This window comes from Lontra canadensis, unplaced genomic scaffold (genome assembly GCF_010015895.1).
Source record: "Lontra canadensis isolate GAN:19392208 unplaced genomic scaffold, GSC_riverotter_1.0 scaffold41, whole genome shotgun sequence".
In the NCBI taxonomy this organism is placed as follows: Eukaryota; Metazoa; Chordata; class Mammalia; order Carnivora; family Mustelidae; genus Lontra; species Lontra canadensis.
In genome coordinates this window covers 14,351,260-14,371,213 of record NW_022631035.1, presented here as the reverse complement: position 1 = coordinate 14,371,213, position 19,954 = coordinate 14,351,260, and the positions used below count along the sequence as shown (strand labels likewise).

Genomic DNA, 19,954 nt, shown 5'->3' with positions numbered 1-19,954 from the left:
ACAGCGTGGCCTGCCTCTCTTAACAGTGTCTCTTAAGGAAGAAAAACTCTTAATTTTAATATAATTATATATATATATAAAAATAATTTTTTTTTGGCCTTTATGGTTAGTATGGGGTGATTCTGTTTTGTTTATCTCATTCTATTTAAGAAATCTTTTCTGGTGCACCTGGGTGGCTCAGTTGGTTAAGTGTCCAACTCTTAGTGTTGGCTCAGATCTTGATCTCACAGTTTTGAGTTCAAACCCTGCACTGAACTCCACATTTGGCAAGAAGCCAACTGAAAAAAAAAAAGAAAGAAATCTTTTCCTACTTTAAGGTTGTGAAGATGTTCTGCTACGTTTTTTTCTTAAAGTTTTATTCCACATTTCACACTTAGTTACGCCATCTCTCTGAAACTGAGTCTTGTGTGTCCGGCGTGTGGCAGGAGTTAAGATACTTTTTCACGGACATCCCAGCTGACTCATGCCATTTATTCAAAGACTACCTTTCCCCTACTGCCCTGCAGCATGACCCTTTTCATAAATCAGGTGATCATATGTGTGGGCCTGTTTCTAAATTCTCTTATCCTGGAAGCTTTTAAAACTTGCTGATGACCTAGATCAATTAAACAGAAACTTTTGGGATTGGGGTACAGATTTTTTTTTTTTTTTTAAAGAGTGCTCCAGGTTATTACAATGTGTAGCTAAGGTTAAGAACCACTGGTCTAGATTCTCAAATGAAGACGGGATGGGAATGGAATCTCACCAGCTCCCTGTGCCGGAAGGGGACATTCGCTGGGGTGGGAGGGGGTAAACAATGCTTTAAACCTCCAATTTGAGAATCGCTAGTTAGAGCAAATCCTGCTGCTAGAGGGAGTCTCATACCTCTCCAGCATGCTGGCTGGCCCATGGGAACCTGCTGGTCCAGGTCAGTGTTTCTGAATTATGGCTGCCATGTAAAAGCTCATTTAGGGGGCACCTGGGTGGCTCACTGGTTAAGTGTCTGCCTTCGGCTTGGGTCATGATCCTAGAGTCCTGGGATCGAGCCCCACATCAAACCCCCCATTGGGCTCCCTGCTTAGTGGGGAGCCTGCTTCTCCCTCTCCATCTGCTCTTCCATCCCGCTCCTGCTCTCTCTCAAATAAATAGATAAAATCTTATAAGAATAAAAAATTAAAAGTTCATTTAAGAAGCTTTAAAAAATAAAAAGATATTGATGCCCACATCTCACCCGAGACCACACAAATCACAATCTCCAGGGATTTTTTTTAAGCTCTCAGGTGATCTCAATGGACAACAGTTGAGGACCACTGGTCCGGAACCTGGAAGTACACAAAGAAACTAAATACACTCACCGTCAGGCCTTCATTATTCTTGCCCCCAAGCGTATAAAGGCTGCCGTCATTGGGATCTGGGAGGAAGGCAGGCCTAGAGATTGAGCAGTAAGTATCAGTGATAAATTATAGCCCAGGGCACAGAACAACATCCCAAAGCCATGCAAAATCATGATTGGGGGAAGGGGGACATGTGTGTGTCTAAGACAATTCCACCCACGGCTCTTTCACTTTTAGCCACAAATAAAATATCCCTATGGTGATAGGCTACACTTGAGCAGAAAAAAAGCAACCTGCAAGAAAGAAGAAAAGTAAAAAACCATAGAAGAGTAAATCATCATTTGGTCAAAGCGCTCCGGGTGACGATGATGAAGTGAAAAAGAACCCATTAAGTCTGCTTTTCAGTTTCTAAGTCAATTGTGTATAGAATGTTAACAATTAATATTTAATAGCATGGAACAATATGTAAACAGGTAGGACAAATCTACCTTAGTGTTCAACAAACATTTATTTTTAAACTGGAGGCAATAAGAGCAGACTCGGAAAGCTTGACATCAGAGAGAACCTGCCAAGGAGAGGGATGACAGTCTCTAGTCCGTGGCTCTCCATGGTCTTTGGTAAGGTTAACCTGGTGAAGTCTAAACTAGGACTAGGCACTCAGAAACCCCTTGCTGAATCTTTTCTGTGCTTAGGATGCCCCCAACATTTGAGCTCTGACAGGTGCCACAGCACACACTCTAGTAGCAGGTCACGTTCGTGTTTCCTCTCCATGGTATGACAGTGAACAGTGAAGAGGGAGAGATCTAAACCCTCTGGCAGGACTTTGGCAGCTTAAGCTCAAAACTCAACTTGAGTTTCATCTCAAGGAAGCCTTTTTAATATCACTATCTCCTTCCCCCAAGGAACGGACCACCCAACAGAGACCATAGCACCTGTAAGACTTCCTGTCCCCATCATTCTTGTTATACCTCAAATGTATGCATATACGCACTCCCAGCAGCTAGCTTCCTAAATATTGATGGAATAGTTTTTTAAAAATGCATTAAAGGGGAAGTACTGAAGCAAATCAGAAGACTTACTCTTCCACATGTGTTGGAACTTGCAGAACTGGATCTGTGCAAAACAACAACAAAGGCATCATCAGAGTCTAAAATATCAGATTCCAAGAGGTCCCCAGGAAAGATTCACAAATGGTATCAAAACCTTAAATTTACCAGATATGTACATGAAGGCACTTTAGAAAACATACACCCAGGGGCACATGGGTGGCTCCATGTTAAGCATCTGCTTTCGGCTCAGGTCATGATCCCAGCGTCCTGGAATTGAGCCCCATGTCAGGCTCCCTGCTCATCAGGGAGTCGGCCTCTCTCCCTCTGCTCCTAACTCCCCTCTTGTACTTGCTCTCTCTCTCAAATAAATAAATCTTAAAAAAAAAAAAAAAAAAAAAAAAAGGAAAGAAAGAAAGAAAGAAAAGAAAGCACACACCCAAAGACACAGATTGTCCCCGAGACTGGATAGAGAACATAGCAGAATGGAACTGATGTCAAGAAATGTGTACATGGGGGCACCTGGGTGGCTTAGTCGGTTGAGCACCCAAGTCTTAATTTCTGCTCAGGACATGACCTCAGGGTGATGAGATCAAGCTCTACATCAGGTTCCACGCTCAGCACAGAGTCTACTTGAGGATTCTCTCTCTCTCTCTCCCTCTGCCCTTCCCCCACTCTCTAAAATAAATAAATCTTTAAAAAAAAAATGTGCACATAACTTGAGAGATGGACAGCGAAGGAAGAACCAGTCGCAACCCACAGTGGACAATGAGTCACAGTGTCACTCTCTGACACACCAAGGCCTTTTAAAACCTAAACCATCACCTTGTCACAGATTCCTGTAGTGGTACTAGGAACTCCCATTCAGAAAAACAAAACTGTGGCTTAAGAATAAATTTTCCTGTTGATGAGAATCTGGTTGGTGGCAAATGGATATACCCCACTGGGGGATCAATATGGCAATCTTAGAGCCTCCAAGTGCTTGTTCCCCTCGATTCCCTTTGATCCATAAATTTCATTTCTACAAAATCTAGTTTAAATGTGATATAAAACACAGAAAATGCTTTGTGTACAAAGATGCTCACAGTAGCATTACAAATGAATTAACTATTCAGTAATATGGTTCAATTAGGGAATGTCCACTTGGCAGAAAATAAAGGCTTCTAAAAGGGCTTATATAATTTTAAAAACGTATAAATCTTTATATTGTGATGTTCAGGAGAAAAGATAATGTATACAGAGTAGTAATGCAGCTGAGGAGAAAATCTTCAATGCACATAGGAAAAAAAAAATGATGGAAAGGCAAAAAATAAAAAAAATCCTTTCCCATTAAAAAATCTTGATTCCCCACCCCGGGCTACACAGCCACACCATCCACAACCTCAAAGCCGGGGCGGGGGGGGGGGGGGGGGGGGGGGGGCGGTTAGGATGGCACATATTGTCACAGGGTTTTGGATGCAGAGTGCCAGGCTCCCCAGGCTGCACCGCTGATTCCCCAGCCCCCCTGGCATTCTCAGATGAAGAAAACTCTTTCAAGCCTTATCATCTGTGGACTTTACAAGCCCAGCTCCCACATGAAAGCACAGACGGTGTTCGCGGGGACAGAAGCACACACAGCACATGTGGTCTGTGGGCTGCAAACAAACAATTCATTACACCAGAAACATCTTAGGAAACAGGAGGAACTTTCAGTTAGGAAGCGTCTGTTTACTGTCCCCATTAATCACCTGCGGGCACATGCTCACAAACAGACTGACGCAAGACACAGGAAACAAGAGACAGGTCACCCCCCGCCCCCGACAGAGGGGAGGTGCAGCCACAGCCCTGCTCCCCCCACCCAAACCGGGGAGGCGACAATGCCATGGCGCCAGGGAAACACAGCGGCCAGAGGGTAGCTTTTTGGGTTGTCCATTTTGGCTGCTTCAAGGTACCACAGAAAAACACAGTTGAAGAGGATGCGGCCAAATTCTGCACTTCCCCAGAAACAAGACCCGGAGACTGACAGGATCTCGAGTCCTGGTCACGGGGTTATCTTTGCGGGACCACGCTTGCTCATGCTCGGGGACCTGTCCTCGGGGGCAGACCTCCCCAGTTTTCTAGAGCTCATCCGCTGGCCACCTGACACTGAGGCCTTAAGTCCTAAAACGAGTCCTGTACCCGACAGGTTCCAGGGAAGACACAGGCCACTGGCAGGAGCCAGGGGAGGAGCAGTGGGATAGCTCTCAGGGTGTGTTAAGAACTGTGCTTCTAGAATAGTAGGCTTAGGAGGAGAGGAACTCCAGTAGGAGGAGCTTCTGGTCATCTTAGCGTTCCCATCCACATAAAATGCAGTCCCTGGAGTGAACATGGGCAGAGCTGGAAGCCAGGTCACGGCACCCCCATTAAGTCAACTCCCACAGGTGAAAAAAGTGCTGCTTGGCTTCTGAGGGCCAGCCCTGACCTACACCCTAGATTTTTGTTTTCTTAAAGAATCATTTGCATCTGTGAATATTAAAATATTACAGAAAAAAAGGGGTGCCAGGGTGGCTCAGTCGGTTAGGTGTCCAACTCTTGATTTCAGCTTAGGTCTTAAACTCAGGATCATGCAAGCGCTGTGCTCAGTGCAGAGTCCACCCCCCCCCAACCTATGTGCACGTGCTCTCTCTCTCTCAAATACATAAATAAAAATCTTTAAATACTACAGGAAAAAAAAATATATGCAAGTGCAGATAAAACGAGAAATGGAAGCCTACTGATAAATGTTAAAGACGAGGGATGCCTGGGTGGCTCAGTGGGTTAAAGCCTCTACCTTCAGCTCAGGTCATGATCCCAGGGTCCTGGGATCGAGCCCCACATCGGGCTCTCTGCTCAACAGGGAGCCTGCTTCCTCCTCTCTCTCTCTCATTCCGCCTGCCTCTCTGCCTACTTGTGATCTCTGTCAAATAAATAATCAATCTTAAAAAAAAAAAATGTTAAAGACGACCATGGCGACACTGGGGAGTTATTTTGCTATTCCTTCTCCATATGCTTGAAATTCTCCCTAACATAACAGGTTAGAGATTAAAAAAAAAAAAAAAATACTTGGAAAGCCAGCAAAATAAAAGCAAACAGCATCATCTGAAAATGTGCAATGAAAGCCCAAGGTGGAAAAGTGGTTGTTTTTATTTAATAATGAGAACTGGTATCAGGCAAGAGTCTTGCTTTAAAAAAAAAAAAAAAAAAAAAGAATTCAGCCATGTGAAAAGAAAGCTGGCCTAAGTATAAGGCTATAAACAAACACTGCTACAAAATAAGCCACTCTATCTATATTGAGACTGATAAGGATAAAAGGCATCTCACAAAGCTGTTTTACTTTCAGAAGGGAAAAAAGGGGTGGTGGCGGGGAGGGGGGGAAGGTTCCTGTGCAAGTATGAAAACAGGTGTTAATCGAGGTACAGGTAAGGCTGGAGGAGGGACCGACAGGGGCAGACACGAACTTGCTCCCTGCTCCCCAGGGAGCAACCACGGGACGGGACCCCCTTCCCTAGGGGGTCCAGTTCCTTGAAATGACATAATCTTTACACCCAGAGACCCGGATTAGGTTGGGTGACCTCATTGCTACTGTTGTGCTCACTGAAGCCTCCTTTTTCACCAGGGACAGAAATGCCTCATAACAGATGGTCACACCCTTCCTTTGCCCAAGTTCACAAAGGTAAAAACAGAAGGATTTTTATCTCCACAAGAAATGGATTTTTATCTTTCCATGAATAGTTTTTCTGGTTTCATTCTCTATCCTGTCCTCTCTGGAGCCTCATGCCCTCTCCCTCTGTCCTGGGCCACATGTGCACTCTTGACTTTGCTCCCCTTCTGAGCTATGGGTCTTTACGGCTCCATCCAGGAGCACCAACAGCTCTACCATTTGTGCAGCTTCTCGACCATTCTGGCCACCACATGCACCTGCTGCTCCGACCACCCACTAGGAGGCAGCCCCTCCACAGCCACTTCCCATTCTATGGCTTGCCCTCCCCCTTGAGTTCCGTACCTCTCAGCACGGCCTGACTTCTGCCCCCCTCTTTGGCTCCCTCCCACAGGAACAGACATTTCCAGGTTGTCCCTTGCGTTATCTCAGGGAGCACATGCTTCCCTGAAGCTTCAACTGTAACCACAATGGGAGATTTCAGGTCCCCATCATCTTCTGAGCTCTTCTTTCGGGATCAACTGGACATTTCCACTATTTCCTACCACCACCTCAGCCACCACCTACCCAAAGTCATGCCCTCCATCTTTTAATTCAAACCTACTTCTACTCTTGACCCCCCTATTTCGTTAACAGTACCACTATTCTCTTAGAAGACAGGCAGGCTCCAAATGACACTGTTGACACTCATTTCCCCAACACATCCTGTCAGCTGCGAAACTCTAAGGTCTCCATCTGTAACAATCATCGTTTTGTTTCCTATGCCCAGTATCCTTCCGTCATCAGAACTCCTTCCCTTTTAAGTGCTCCTTTTTTTCTGGTCTATGTGGCCTTTGGAATCAGATGAGTCTATGCTGAAGTCCTAACTCCGCCAATTACCAGCTGAGTGACCTCCGCAGAATTACTTAATCTCTTTGGGCCTGAATTTCCTCATCAGTAAAGAAAAAATATATAATAACACCAATAACCCATGAGGCATCTCTCTGTGGATTAAATAAGGACGAAATGTTTGTTAAGACTTAAAGTCTGTGCCTTGAGAATGGTGATGCTTGTAAAGACAGAAGTCAGATTATCCTTCTCTACCACTCAAAATCTTTTGGTGGTTTCCATTTCAATCATAAGGACCAGTGGTCACCCAGTGGCCTACAAATGCCACACAATCCCACCCTCCCACTCTCTAATGCTCTCTCGCTATTTCCTCCTTGCTTATTCCAGCCGAGCTCTTCATAGCCCTCAAATACTGTCTAGCCTGCTCCTGCCTCAGGGATTTTGCATTTGCTGCCCCCTCTGCCCACATCTTTGATCAAATATCACCATCTCAGGGGGGTCTTCCTTGACCACCACCTATCCCTCAGGGATCCCCTACACCTCTTCCCTACTTGATTTTTCTCCACGACACTTAAACCACCTCTGAAGTACAGTATATTTAACTTATTTTTTAAGAAACATCGACTCCAGCCACTAATTGACCTTTTGTTGTCTGCCATATCCCCAACACCTAAAACAGTGCCTGGCACAGAGGACTGATTGGAACAATCAGTTCAGGTTCGTTTCCTTCCTACCTCTCTTCCTGCCCAGTCTGGACATCTATCATTAATGACTTTTAATAATCCAGTAACTAGGTTCTACCACTTCTCAACCCAAAATCTACCTAGCCATCGCCTTTCCTCCATACCCAGGCTCTGAGTGCTGCTGAAGAAAACACTAAATCTCTCTTGGAGAAAGCATTCTCCAGTTGGGCCCCAAGTCATAAGAGATACGCTTATCTACTTCCTGGTTGGCCTCTGTTCCCTCTTCCTCACAGTTAATATTTCAAACCTTCACTCTTTGCCTCAAGTTGTCCTCCTCTCCACACCTGATTCTGCCTTCTGTGACACAGGGGGAGTAAAAGAGGGCAGAGTGAGCTCTCCCAAACTTCTACCCTTCTCCTCAAGTTTGCCCAATTTCACTCTTTCCTTCTAGCCCCCAGGTGGTACCATGTCTCCAAGGATCTTCTGGTCCTCCTCTGGCCGGCTAACTTCTTCCTCCCCAGCCCACAACACACCCAACTTCTGGGCTCTCTTTTCTCTCCTTACTCCTTTCTCTCCTTTTAAGTGTACAATTCGAGGAGTCTTGAGAAACCCACACATCCATGTAACCACCCTCACACCCTACGATGTTTCCGTCACCCCAAAGCATTTTCTCACGCTTCAATATCCCCACCTTCAAAATCCCCAACTCCCACTCCATAACCACCAATGGATTCGTCGTGTTTGTTCTAAAATTGTACGAATGCAGTTCCCCCATTAGGTTCTCTTGAGTGTCTGGGTTCCTTCTCTCTGCATCTGTTTTTGAAATTCAGCTATGCTGTTGCACGTTATCACAGTGCTTTTATATTGCTAAGTACTGTCCCACTGCATGGATGTGCCACAATTTGTTTACTGATCTGCTGAGGGACACTGGGTTATTCCAGTTTGGGGCTGGAAAAACATGACTAAAGCTGTTACGAGCATCTGTGTGCAAGTGTTTGTTGGGTTTTCACTTCTGTTGGGAAAATACCTGGAATGTGGAGCCATGCTGGTTTACATCTGACTTGACAAGGAGCTGTCAAACAGCTCTTCAAAGTGGTTGTGCTATTTTAGGTTCCCACCAGCAGAGTGTAAGTGTCTGTATACTTGACTCTCCCCTTAATTCTAACCCACTCCCATTCAATTAGATCCTGAGTTGTGTAAGATTCAGCCCATAAACATTTCTCAAGGTCTGCCAAACTCAGCAGCCACCATTTCTCACTGGGTCTCCCCAGCAGTCTCCTAACCAGCCCCCTATCTGGAGTTTCTAGCTTTCAGATGTGCATTCTACCTACCGCCTGCAAGGGCTTGACAAAGGCAAATTTGTTCATGTCTTTCCAACACAAAAAACCCTACGATGGCTCCCCCCACTGCCTAGTGAATACTTTCCATCTCTGTGGCTCAAGTCAGAAGATCCCAAACTTTCTTAGTTCGCGGTGCCCTTTGTGTCTCAGTAATTTCTTCAGAGGGCCCTAGGCAATACTTTACAATTCCATTTATTAAACAGTTAGTTCTACACGACCTAGGTATATAGGGACTAGTAACTCAAAAGCCACGTGAAAAAAAGGAAAACACATAAATGAAAAGAAAACCATTTATTTCATTCTTAACCATAATTATTTACTAATGGGAGGTGCGCCTGCTGGGTGCATACAATATCCCAAACCTTATAATCGGATTAGACACTGGCCCCCCTCGTTACCATTCCACGTTGATTATCATGCAGTATTTTAATTTTGTCACGGCAACCACCAAAAATTGAGCTTTGCAAAGATACACTGTTGAAAGGAAAGGAGCACAACCTAATGTTGAAACTAGAAACTACCTTGAGTGTGGTATCTGACACTTGTTGAGTACTGCTAGGCTTCTCTCAAATATTTAAAACAAGGGGTGCCTGGGTGGCTCAGTCAGTTAAGTGTCTGCCTCCGGCTCAGGTCATGGTCCCACAGTCCTGGAATGGAGCCCCGCATTGGGCATCCTGCTCAGCGGGGAGCCTGCTTCTCCCTCTGCCTGCTACTCCCCCTGCTTGTGTTCCCTCTTTGGCTGTCTCTGTCAAATAAATAAATAAAATCTTCAAAAACAAAAAATTTAGAACAAGGTGCAATGCCTTTTGTGAATATACTGTGGCACCCGGGGCCCCTCAGCACAGCTTGGGAACCAGAGGCCTAGGCATTCAGGGTTCTGCAAAACCTGGGCCCAATTCTTCTCCGGGCTTCTCTTTCAATCACGTCTCTTTCCTGAATGCCCCCATGCTTTTGCGTTGGTCTCTGTGCTCCAAGAAACCAGAAAATGACCACCCACTGCACTTGGTATCTTCTTAGGAGGCACAGATCATCCCCCCACCCCAGGCATAGGCAACCCTTCTGGGTCTCAGATATCGCGAGGCTGGATTGAATTTTCAGCAGGTTGAAGGACAGAGCCCATCTATGTTGCATTCTGTGAAATATACCTGGAAAAGTACATAAACCTTATGTACAGTTTAATGAGTAATCAGGGTGACGTCCAAGGTAACTGCCAAGGGGGCCTCGGTTCCCTCGTACTTAGTAGACGATGCTGTTTGCAGAATGAAAGGAAGTCAGGAATTTAGGATACTCAATACTGTATGTGGGATAGAGTCATTCCAATTTCACTTTTCCAAATGAAAAGGACTTTTCCACACAGAAACCCATGCGATAAAAGCTAAAGAGAGCTGTCACACACCATTGTTTATTCACTCACAATTGAGATTTTACTTATTTGACAGAGAGAGCGAGAGAGCGAGCACACAATCAGGGCGAGCAGCAGGGAGAGGGAGAAGCAGGCTCCCCACTGAGCAAGGAGCCCAACACGGAGCCCAATGTGGGGCTTGAGCCCAGGAGCCTGGGATCATGACCTGAGCCAAAGGCGCTTAACTGACTGAGCCACCCAGGTGCCCCATGTTCACTCACATTTAAAAATTATTTAAATGTATGGGGAAAAAAATGATCTGGTATTTGCTACAAAAGGAAGGAAGTGAGGCCTGCCATGTGCTGACAGCCCCTGGTGGTGGGCACTGGCTGCATGAGGATTTCATACTAGTCTACACTTTTGTGTGTGTTGAAGTTTTTATAAAATGAAAAAAATTTTTAAAAAGACAAGCTTAAAAAAAGAAGCCATTTAAGGAAAGGCTTTCTGATATGTTCAAAAGAAACATCTGTTTTTCCTGCATTCACCTATAATACAAACCTTTGTATAAATAAATATAGATATTACTGTATCTATATAGATCCAGAGGTAATCTATATTACTCTATATCTATATATATAGATATACCTATATATATCTATATACCTATATATATAGATATACCTATATATATCTATATACCTATATATATAGATATACCTATATATATCTATATACCTATATATAGATATACCTATATATATCTATATATATAGATATAGAGTAATATAGATTACCTCTGGATCTATATAGATACAGTAATATCTATATTTATTTATACAAAGGTTTGTATATATATAGACATAGATATCTATGTCTATATATATATATAGAGAGAGAGTAATATCTATACTCAACATGGGGCTCGAACTCATGATCCTGAGATCCCTACTGACTAAGCCAGCCAGAGGCCCTAAACCTTCCCTTTCTAAAGTGAAGCCTGATCCCCCAGGGTTTGAAGGCACTGGAGGGAACCAGGCTCGAAGGGCAAGGAGGACCGGGTTAGCAGCACAGCATACTTCCCTAACACACGCCTAGCAGAACTGGCAAGGGTGTGGGAACACAGAGGGGGTGATTAGTCAGCAAAAACGAAAAATGTCTCTGATGAAGTCAACCAAAATTTACATAAGTGTCTCAAACCAGACCTCAGGTCCGCCAGCCTCTCCCTAGAGGTAGCTCTGGGCAGACTTTCTTCCACGTAGGAAGGAATGGATTCCTTTGATTACGGAAGCCACAAGAACAGGTTGCCCATTTGACTGGAGCTTAAGCAACCTTACAAGATCATTCTCTTCTCTTTCTCAGATGAGCATTGATATTTCTGGAACACGCTGCTTCTCCGGTGAGATCTAGATGAGCCCTGGTTTTTCCGCCCTGCCTCACCACATTCTTTCCAAAGCACAACGACCTAGGTGACCCCTACATTGTACCTGGCATTTAAAACTGGCTTACTCTCGGACTAGAAACTTCTCTAGGTACTAGATGACTTCTCTAGGTAAAACTAAGATGTCACAGCACATCTGAAATTCTCCAAACCAGCTCCTTCTATCTCTAGCAATGATTTGAACTCTTCTGGGTTGGCCCTTCTGAAAGGTATTTATGGACCAAAAAAGCCAGAAATGAAGGCTCCTCATATACCAAATATTCAAGAGCCTTGTCCTTCCCTCCCTCCCTTTCTGAGAAAGAGTGTGACAACCCAACTACTGGTAATCATCTGTTGAGATTTACCACGGGCATCTCAAAAGCAAATGCTGGGCATGTGCCAACTGTGTGGGATATAGAAAGGAGTTTATAAAGCCGACGTACATGAACAGTGAATAATGAACTGCTGAAACCTATAGTATGTACCACAGGATTTCCTGGGTGACGGAAGTCACTGAGGGCTAGTGTACTCGGGGAAGACAGACTTCATAAAGAAGGAGGACTCAGAGGACGGGGATGACCAGACAGCATAAGTGAAGAACCATCACCCCCATTTGTGGGAATGAAGACACAGGCTTGGCAAGCGGCAGGTGTTCCTTCTGAGGAGCCACGAAAGTAAGGCCAGACAGTAGGCAGCGAGGCCATGGAGCAGAAAGTTGTGAAAACTCTGATGTGGTACGGTGGGTGCTAACCAGGGGCTGACTGGAGGCTTCTGAGCAAAAGACGCTCCGTGTCTGTTGAAGGAAGGTTAGACAGGCGGGCATCAGGGCATGAAGTAAAGGATAAAGGGAAGGAGTCACAAAGGGCAGTGAGGAAGGCGGCCCAGTAACCCCAGTCCGATGGCCTGCACCTGCACCGGTGTGGGGGCAGGAGGGCTGGTTAGGAACCAAACAGGAGAGGGAAACATAGTAGCAAAACCTCCTGTTCAAAAAATGCAGTGGAGGGCGCCTGGGTGGCTCAGTGGGTTAAGCCGCTGCCTTCGGCTCAGGTCATGATCTCAGGGTCCTGGGATCGAGTCCCGCATCGGGCTCTCTGCTCAGCAGGGAGCCTGCTTCCCTCTCTCTCTCTGCCTGCCTCTCTGTCTACTTATGATCTCTCTCTGTCAAATAAATAAATAAAATCTTTAAAAAAAAAAAAATGCAGTGGAAAAAGGACCCAAAGGCGACATGGAGATTTAATCCTAGCAGATAGTGAAGCTAGACTGGCTGGTCTGAAGGCAGTAAACCACTGGCATCTCCTCAAGAAAATGCTGAAGGTTCTACTTTCTTATAAAAATTATTAGTAAAAACAAGGTCATTCACCCTTCCTAACTCCAAAGGTAAGTCTCCCACATATGTTCAATGCACTCCAGTAAACCAGTTAGGGACTTCTTCTCCCCAGCGGCAGCTCATTTCAGTCCCCAAAGGAAAGTACTCCCGTAATCTAAACCTCAAGTTCCCATTAATTTGTAAGATTTGTGTACGGCAGCAAGTCTCAAATGTTCTTCAAAGTTCAGCTTTCATAGGAGAGCATTTTATTTTATTTTTTAAGATTTTATTTATGTATTTGAGAGAGAAAGTACACAAGGTTGGGGGAGGAGCAGAGGGAGAGGGAGAAGCAGACTTCCCTCTGAACAGCAAGCCGGATGCAGGGCTCCATCCCAGGACTCCAGGATCATGACCTGAGCTGAAGGCAGACGCTTAACTGACCGAGTCCCCCAGGCACCCCAAGGAGAGCCTTTTCATGCAGGCATCTAACCAAGAGCTGATCCTCAAATTCCAAATCTCACCAGAACTGGGAAAGGACATAACAAGGTTTCTTGCAGGTGAAGCTCTACAAGTCACCAAATGTCACGTCGGACGGAAACAAGCATGCGGCGGGACCAAAGTCATCTGAAAAACCCCTCTTTCCACAGGCAGTCTGATTCTACTGTGTTCTTGCTCACCCTCCCCCGGCAGAAGTAACTCAGACCTCAAAGTGCATGTTGATCACTATAATCAACAGTGAAAAGAATTCAAGGAGAACAAGACAACTCAGTGCTATGGCCTGTGCCCAAACACCTCTCATGACGCAGAACGGCACAGAACTCATTCGTGGGCAATGGGGGTGCCCTCAAACCTGGCACAAGTAACAAAGTCACAGCCTTCAACATTCACAATCATATCCCCAAACAGACCTAGTAATGCTGCGGGGAAGACCCCCAGAGTTGAAATCTGTGCCACTCTGTGTGGAGACTGCTGTTTTCAGCCTAGAAAATTCCGAAAGAGGAGACCAATTAGAACTGCTAACGAAATGTTCTTACAATTCCCTTCTTCTGTTTCCGTCACACCTCTAAAGGCAGACCTCAGACTCTTCCAGAGGAACAGGCACGCTATTTAGGGATAGGAGAGAAATCCAACTGCAAAAAGTCACGAAAGCCGCATGAAACTGGAACCTGCTGTGACAATGGTCCAAGTGACAGATGACACATCCCACGGGGGCAGAGTCTAGTCTCATCTGTTCTCAGGCCTCCAAAAGACATCTTAGTGGGAAGGGTTCTGGGGCCCAAGTCAGCATTAGGTCCTGAGACATTTACGGAGCGTCCCTGGCCGTCTAGAGAGCCCAGCCTCGGGAAGTTAGAATTTAAGGGGCAGCTGGGAGGTTCGGTCAGTTAAGAGTCCGACTCTTGATATCAGCTCAGGTCATGATCTCAGGGTCATGACGTCAAGCCCCGTGTCAGGCTCTGTGCTGAGTGAGCAGCCTGCTTACGATTCTCTCTCCCTCTCCTCCCGCCCACCCCCATGCTCTTTCTCAAAAATAAATTAAAAAATAAATTGAAAAAAAAGAAGTCAGAATTCAGTGGGAAGACAAACGTAAACTAAAATGCACAACACAAGTACCCCCGAATCCACATGAGGAAGGGGCTCACCCAGCTGGAGGGGTGAAGCAGGTGGCCTCCGAAGGGGCTCCTGAAGGATGACTAGTAGCCTGTCCAACACTGCAGGCTGCTGATGGGGAGGGAACACAAGCCAAGGCCCTGTGTCTCTGAGGCCTGGAGGGGTGGGTGAGGGCTGGATGGTGAAGGGCCTTGCCTGTACACCAAGGAGGTCAGACGCGACCCTATAAACCGGTGCTTCTCTAACTGTGGGGAAGGACCAGCTATTGAAAATTCCAGCCCATCGTGGATGACGCCTGGGATCCCTCCTGGACTTCTCGCAGACGGCTGGGCAGACCACACCTGGAGTGCTGCTTGGCGGGCACAAGGCTAGCTCAGCAGGGGTGTGGCATGGTCCGTGGTGTCATTAGAGGTCAGGTCTGACAGCAGCGTGATGGCCGAAGGATAGCTCGAAGCTCCTATACTGATGTAGGAACGGATGTTGAGGGCCTGGCTAAGGCACTGGCAAGGAGGGCAGCGAGAAGGAGTCAGATTTGAGAGACACTACTTCGGTCGCCATGACAGAACTCAGCGAGTGGCAAAGCATCATGCTACACTTATGCAACTCGGGGGGCCGCAGCAGTGGTCGGCACCAGCAGGAACCAAGGGAAGAGGCATGTGGTAAGAAAGGCAAACACACGTGACACCTGAAGAAAATCTTCCCCTATAACTCTAGTGTTTCTTTTACTCTGTTTTGTCTAGTTTAGTCTTTTAAATAATTCTAGTTCATTTTAATAAAGAGTATTTTCAAGGTGAATGCAAGAAGCCTGAAACCAGCCCTGGAGATACCAAAGAAAAGCTTTTCAGCCTCACCAAGCCAAAGCAGGCTTTAGAAAACGGACCTGATGCCACACACGGCAGCAATGCTTTCCGTTTGCGTCTGGGCTGAAAGTGCAGAAAGCAAACACCCTAACTGTCTTCACTGGTGAAATTTCAGACAAAGACTGACAGTTCTGGTGTGGCTACAGTCACAAAATCGCAGCCTAGAAAGATCGCACCTCACTTGCTATGTCACAACTCAAGTTAGTTTCTGAAAACAAAACTCATTTTCTGTACTAGGTGCAGTTTGCTGCTGCGGTGTAAGAAATCTCCACTTCTGGGAACAGCAACACATGTTTGGGTGAAGAACAAAAGCACCTGCCAAAACTAATCTGTGGAAAGAAAAAAAGAAAACAAAACTCTCCCAGCTTGTTGGCCCCTGAAATGAGTAAACAAATCGGGAAACCATGAAATGGAATAACAGGTATATATAGTCTGTCTAACCTCAGTTTGAGGAGTCACAGGGGTGTCTATTTCCATCAGCAGTCTCTTCTATTTGACTCTGATTCCCCACTGCCACTCAGGCCCAAACCTGTGGCCTCCCCTGCCTGGACTGGTGCAGTAGCCTCCACCCAGTCTGCAGCTTCCTCCTGGCCTCCTCAGCTCAGTCTCAACACAGCACATGCCGACCCTGTGAAGTGGAGGCCAGGTGTCTTAGTCATCGCGGGTTGCCTCAACAAAATACCACAGCTTTAGTGGCTTCAACAACAGACACTTCTTTCTCACAGTTCCAGAGGCTTTAAGTCCAAGATCAGGGTGTCAGCGTGGTTGGGTTCTGGGGAGAGCCCTGTTCTTGGCTTGCTGATGGCAGCCTTCTTGCCATGTTCTCTTATGGTGAGAGAGAGCAAGAGCTCCGGGCCTTTCCTTTTCTCAAAAGGACAGTAATCCCATCATGGGGTGGGTGGGGGGGGGTCCCTCATGACCTCAGCTAAGCTAAATCCCCCAAGCTCCTCCTCCAAATACTATCACACAGTGGGGTAAGGCTTCACCACGTGAATTTTGGAGGGACACAAACATCAGTCCATAATACCATGGCATGTCACCCTCTGCTCAGCTATCTCCAATGGTGACTTCAAAAAGGCCAACCTCCTCACACCAGCCACCAGGCCCTATGGCTCTATGGGGAGGGCACAGCCTGCTGGCACTCGGGAAATCTGTGAGGGCATTTCTTAGTGGTCCCAGGGACTGGTGGGGGGTGTATGGGAGGTGAGGGGGGAACACAAGCACTAGGTGTGGGGCAGAGAGCACTGCAGAGCCAAAGCCCATCCCAAATCTATACACGCTCTCACATCTGTCAGACCCTCCCACAGGCCAAAGGCCTTTAATAGCTCCCCGAGCCCACAACCTCACTTGTGTAAAAGTACAAAGGCACTTTTCGCATAATTTTATAAAGCTCATCTTTGCAGAAGGTAACTACTGTATAAATCGGTTGAGGTCACACTGCTTTGGTTTGGAGCGTTACCAAGAATTATTCACCGTCTTGGAAACCCAGTCCCCATCAGGATCCCGGTGTTTCACTTGGTCCATGGTAGCAGGCACCGCGTTCACTCGGAGGTGGAGCATCACGGTGTGTCAGAGCATTACGTGTTAAATCACATACACGTGAGTAAAAGTTACTTTTCCATTATTCCAGTGTTAGATTACTAGCTGGGTAATACATGCATTTCTTTCTGAAACTGTGTGTGTGCATGTGTGTAGCTTATGGTCTTACACATTTCATTCCAGGACATTAGCAGGGGCATTTTTATAATAAATAGTCTATGAAGACAGTCTATGTGTCCTCACGTGACCGGTGCTCTGCGCTCACCTCCTGCTACCCTTTTTCTCCTTTACCCCCGACTCTCCCTCCAGCCACACCAACACGGTTCCTCCACTGGCCCAAGGACTCTCCCACCTCTGTCCCTGCTACGTTCTGCCTAAACACTCCCCTGCCGCCTTGAGTTCTTGCTCAAATGACACCTTCCCAGGGGCATCATTCCTGCTTAAAATTACAGCTCCCCACCCCCGCAAAACCTGGTACTCCCTAATTCCACTGCCCTGCTTTACTTTTCCTCTATAAAGTCTGCTAATTTATTTCCTTGTCCATTTTCCACTAGAATGAAAGCTCTAGGAGGGCAGGATTTTGTCTGTTTCAATCAACTGCTGTATCCTCAGGGCCTAGAACAATGTGGGGATACCTTTAAAGGTGATTTACAGATTAATGGTTTAAAAATACCAATTCTGAAAACTTTAGTTACAATTGCAAGATTAAGGGGTGCCTGGGTGGCTCAGTGGGTTAAGCCTCTGCCTTTAGCTCAGGTCATGATCTCAGGGTCCTGGGATAGAGCCCTGCATCGGGCTCTCTGCTCAGCGGGGAGCCTGCTTCCCCCCCACCTCTCTGCCTGTCTCTCTGCCTGCTTGTGATCGCTCTCTGCCAAATAAATAAAATCTTTAAAAAAAATATTTAAAAAATTGCAAGATTAAAACTGAATTAAAAACTCAGGGTCTGTATACATTATCACTTCTAATCTTTGTATAGAAATACATACATACATATATACATATATATATATATGTATGTATGTATAGGGGCACCTGGGTGGCTCAGTGGGTTAAAGCCTCTACCTTTGGCTCAGGTCATGATCTCAGGGTCCTGGTATCGAGACCCTCATTGGGTTCTCTACTCAGCGGGGAGCCTGCTTCTCCCTCTCTCTGTCTCTGCCTACTTGTGATCTCTGTCAAATAAATAAATAAAATCTTTAAAAAAATATATATATATATGTGTGTGTGTGTGTGTGTGTGTATGTATATATATACTGTAATAGACATAGTACATAGATCTGTAGAAATACATATTATAATATTTTATACAGCTACTGGAATCCAGGACTGAATTTAACTAAAAAAAAGCCAACCTATTCTCGGAAAAATGAGACTTAGAACATCTTAAATATTACTTGAAATTACTAGACCTTGCTGAGATTTCTCAAATTCTCCCTTTAAGTGTCTTTTAACACCTCCCTGCTCTGCTTCCCTAATCTGTTGCTGGATTCTACTGATTGTATTTCTGTCCCACCTTTCCCCTTCTCCCTGCCCCCCTTTGCACAGCCTGGCCTCCCTGTCGCCAGCCCACACTCCCACACTCCATTGCAGGATTAAAGGTTTAAACCTGTTGAGTCACTCACCTGCTGTCACATTAATGGTCCCAGCTTCCTGCTCATTCAAATACAAAAGCCTCGATGCTACCATAGGGGTCAACATCCCCTCTGGCTTCTCTCCCACCGCCTGTGTACTTAAGCTCCTCTCAGACAGGACCTGTTCCTACACCCCAGACCTGCTGCCCCTTTTGCAGGCCTCGAAGTCCCTACCACCTCCCTTAGAAACCCTGGGTCTGTGCTGGAGCTTGGCACCTGTCATTTCTCCCTATCAGGCTGCGGGCTCCTTGAGGACAAGGACAGGCTGCTTATTCTCAGTGCCCTACAAAGTATCCTTCACAGACTAGATTCTCTAAACACTCGTTAATTAAGTAAAAGAGAGAACAATTCTTTAAGTTCTACAGTATGGGAGAGAAGAGAGGCGCCTGGGTGGCACAGTTGGTTAAGCGGCTGCCTTTAGCTCAGGTCATGATCCTGGGGTCCTGGGATCGAGCCCCACACTGGGCTCCCTGCTGCTCCCCTTGCTTGTGCTCTCTGTCAAATAAATAAATAAATAAAACCTTTTAAAAAATTAAAAATAAAGTATAGGAAAGAAGAGATGGATTTTTATGTTTGACTAAGTAACAAACAAGGTGAGACACAGTTTTGCCAGATACAGCCAAGGCTACTTGTAGAAATGAAGACTTCGACAAGATCAATTTAAAACAATACATGCAGGGAGAAACAAAGAACAAGAATGAAGTAGTTTGGGCCAAAAATGCCCTGCCTGGGAACGCTGAGACTGAGCACCCAGCCCTAATATTCAACAGTAACAATGTTTATCTCAATCCTTCTGTTGAGGATTTGTTGAATTCGCCTTTGGACAAAATCAGAAATTGTGAAAATTTAAAGAACGGTCCTTTTGTTTTAAAAACGTTAAAAGGTGGGCCACCGGGGAGGCTCAGTTGGTTTAGCGGTGAAGCGCCCACCTTCCGCTCAGGTCATGATCCTGGGGTTCTGGGATGGAGCCCCAAGGCAGGCTCCCTGCTCAGCAGGGGGTCTGCTTCTCACCATCCCTGCTCATGCTCTTGCACATGCTCACTCTCAAATGAATAAGTTTAAAAAAAATTATTTTAATAAAAATAAAAACTAAAAACATTAAAAGGCTCAAATAGGAAGGAGAGAAAGTACAGATAACATTCTGGGAGCCTGTAATGCAACGCCAAAAGCCGGCTCCTTAGTCTCCCCGTGGCCACCCCCTCCCGAGAGCTCTGGTCCTTTCAGCTGCCTAGGGTTCCTGCTGAGCCCAGCAGGAGCCAGACAGGTGAGGCAGGTGGTCTGTGGTACCCCAGCTGCCATCATCTCTGGGTGGCAACTAGGTTTGCTGTCGAACTGGTAAAATGGTGTGTGACCTTCTGACATATGCCAATTTTTGTCCATTTAAAA

At 45.9% G+C, this 19,954-nt stretch overlaps 1 protein-coding gene across 1 annotated transcript in view; it reads right to left on the bottom strand.

Annotated features, from left to right (window-relative positions):
- The window catches only part of ERN1 (endoplasmic reticulum to nucleus signaling 1), a 75,014-nt gene that overhangs the window by 28,771 nt on the left and 26,289 nt on the right, over positions 1–19,954 (bottom strand). The window contains exons 3-4 of the mRNA XM_032870841.1: positions 2,393–2,426; positions 1,335–1,407 (exon numbers count right to left, since the gene is read on the bottom strand). Coding sequence (XP_032726732.1) covers positions 1,335–1,407; positions 2,393–2,426 — 107 coding nt within the window. The remainder of the gene's footprint in view (positions 1–1,334; positions 1,408–2,392; positions 2,427–19,954) is intronic.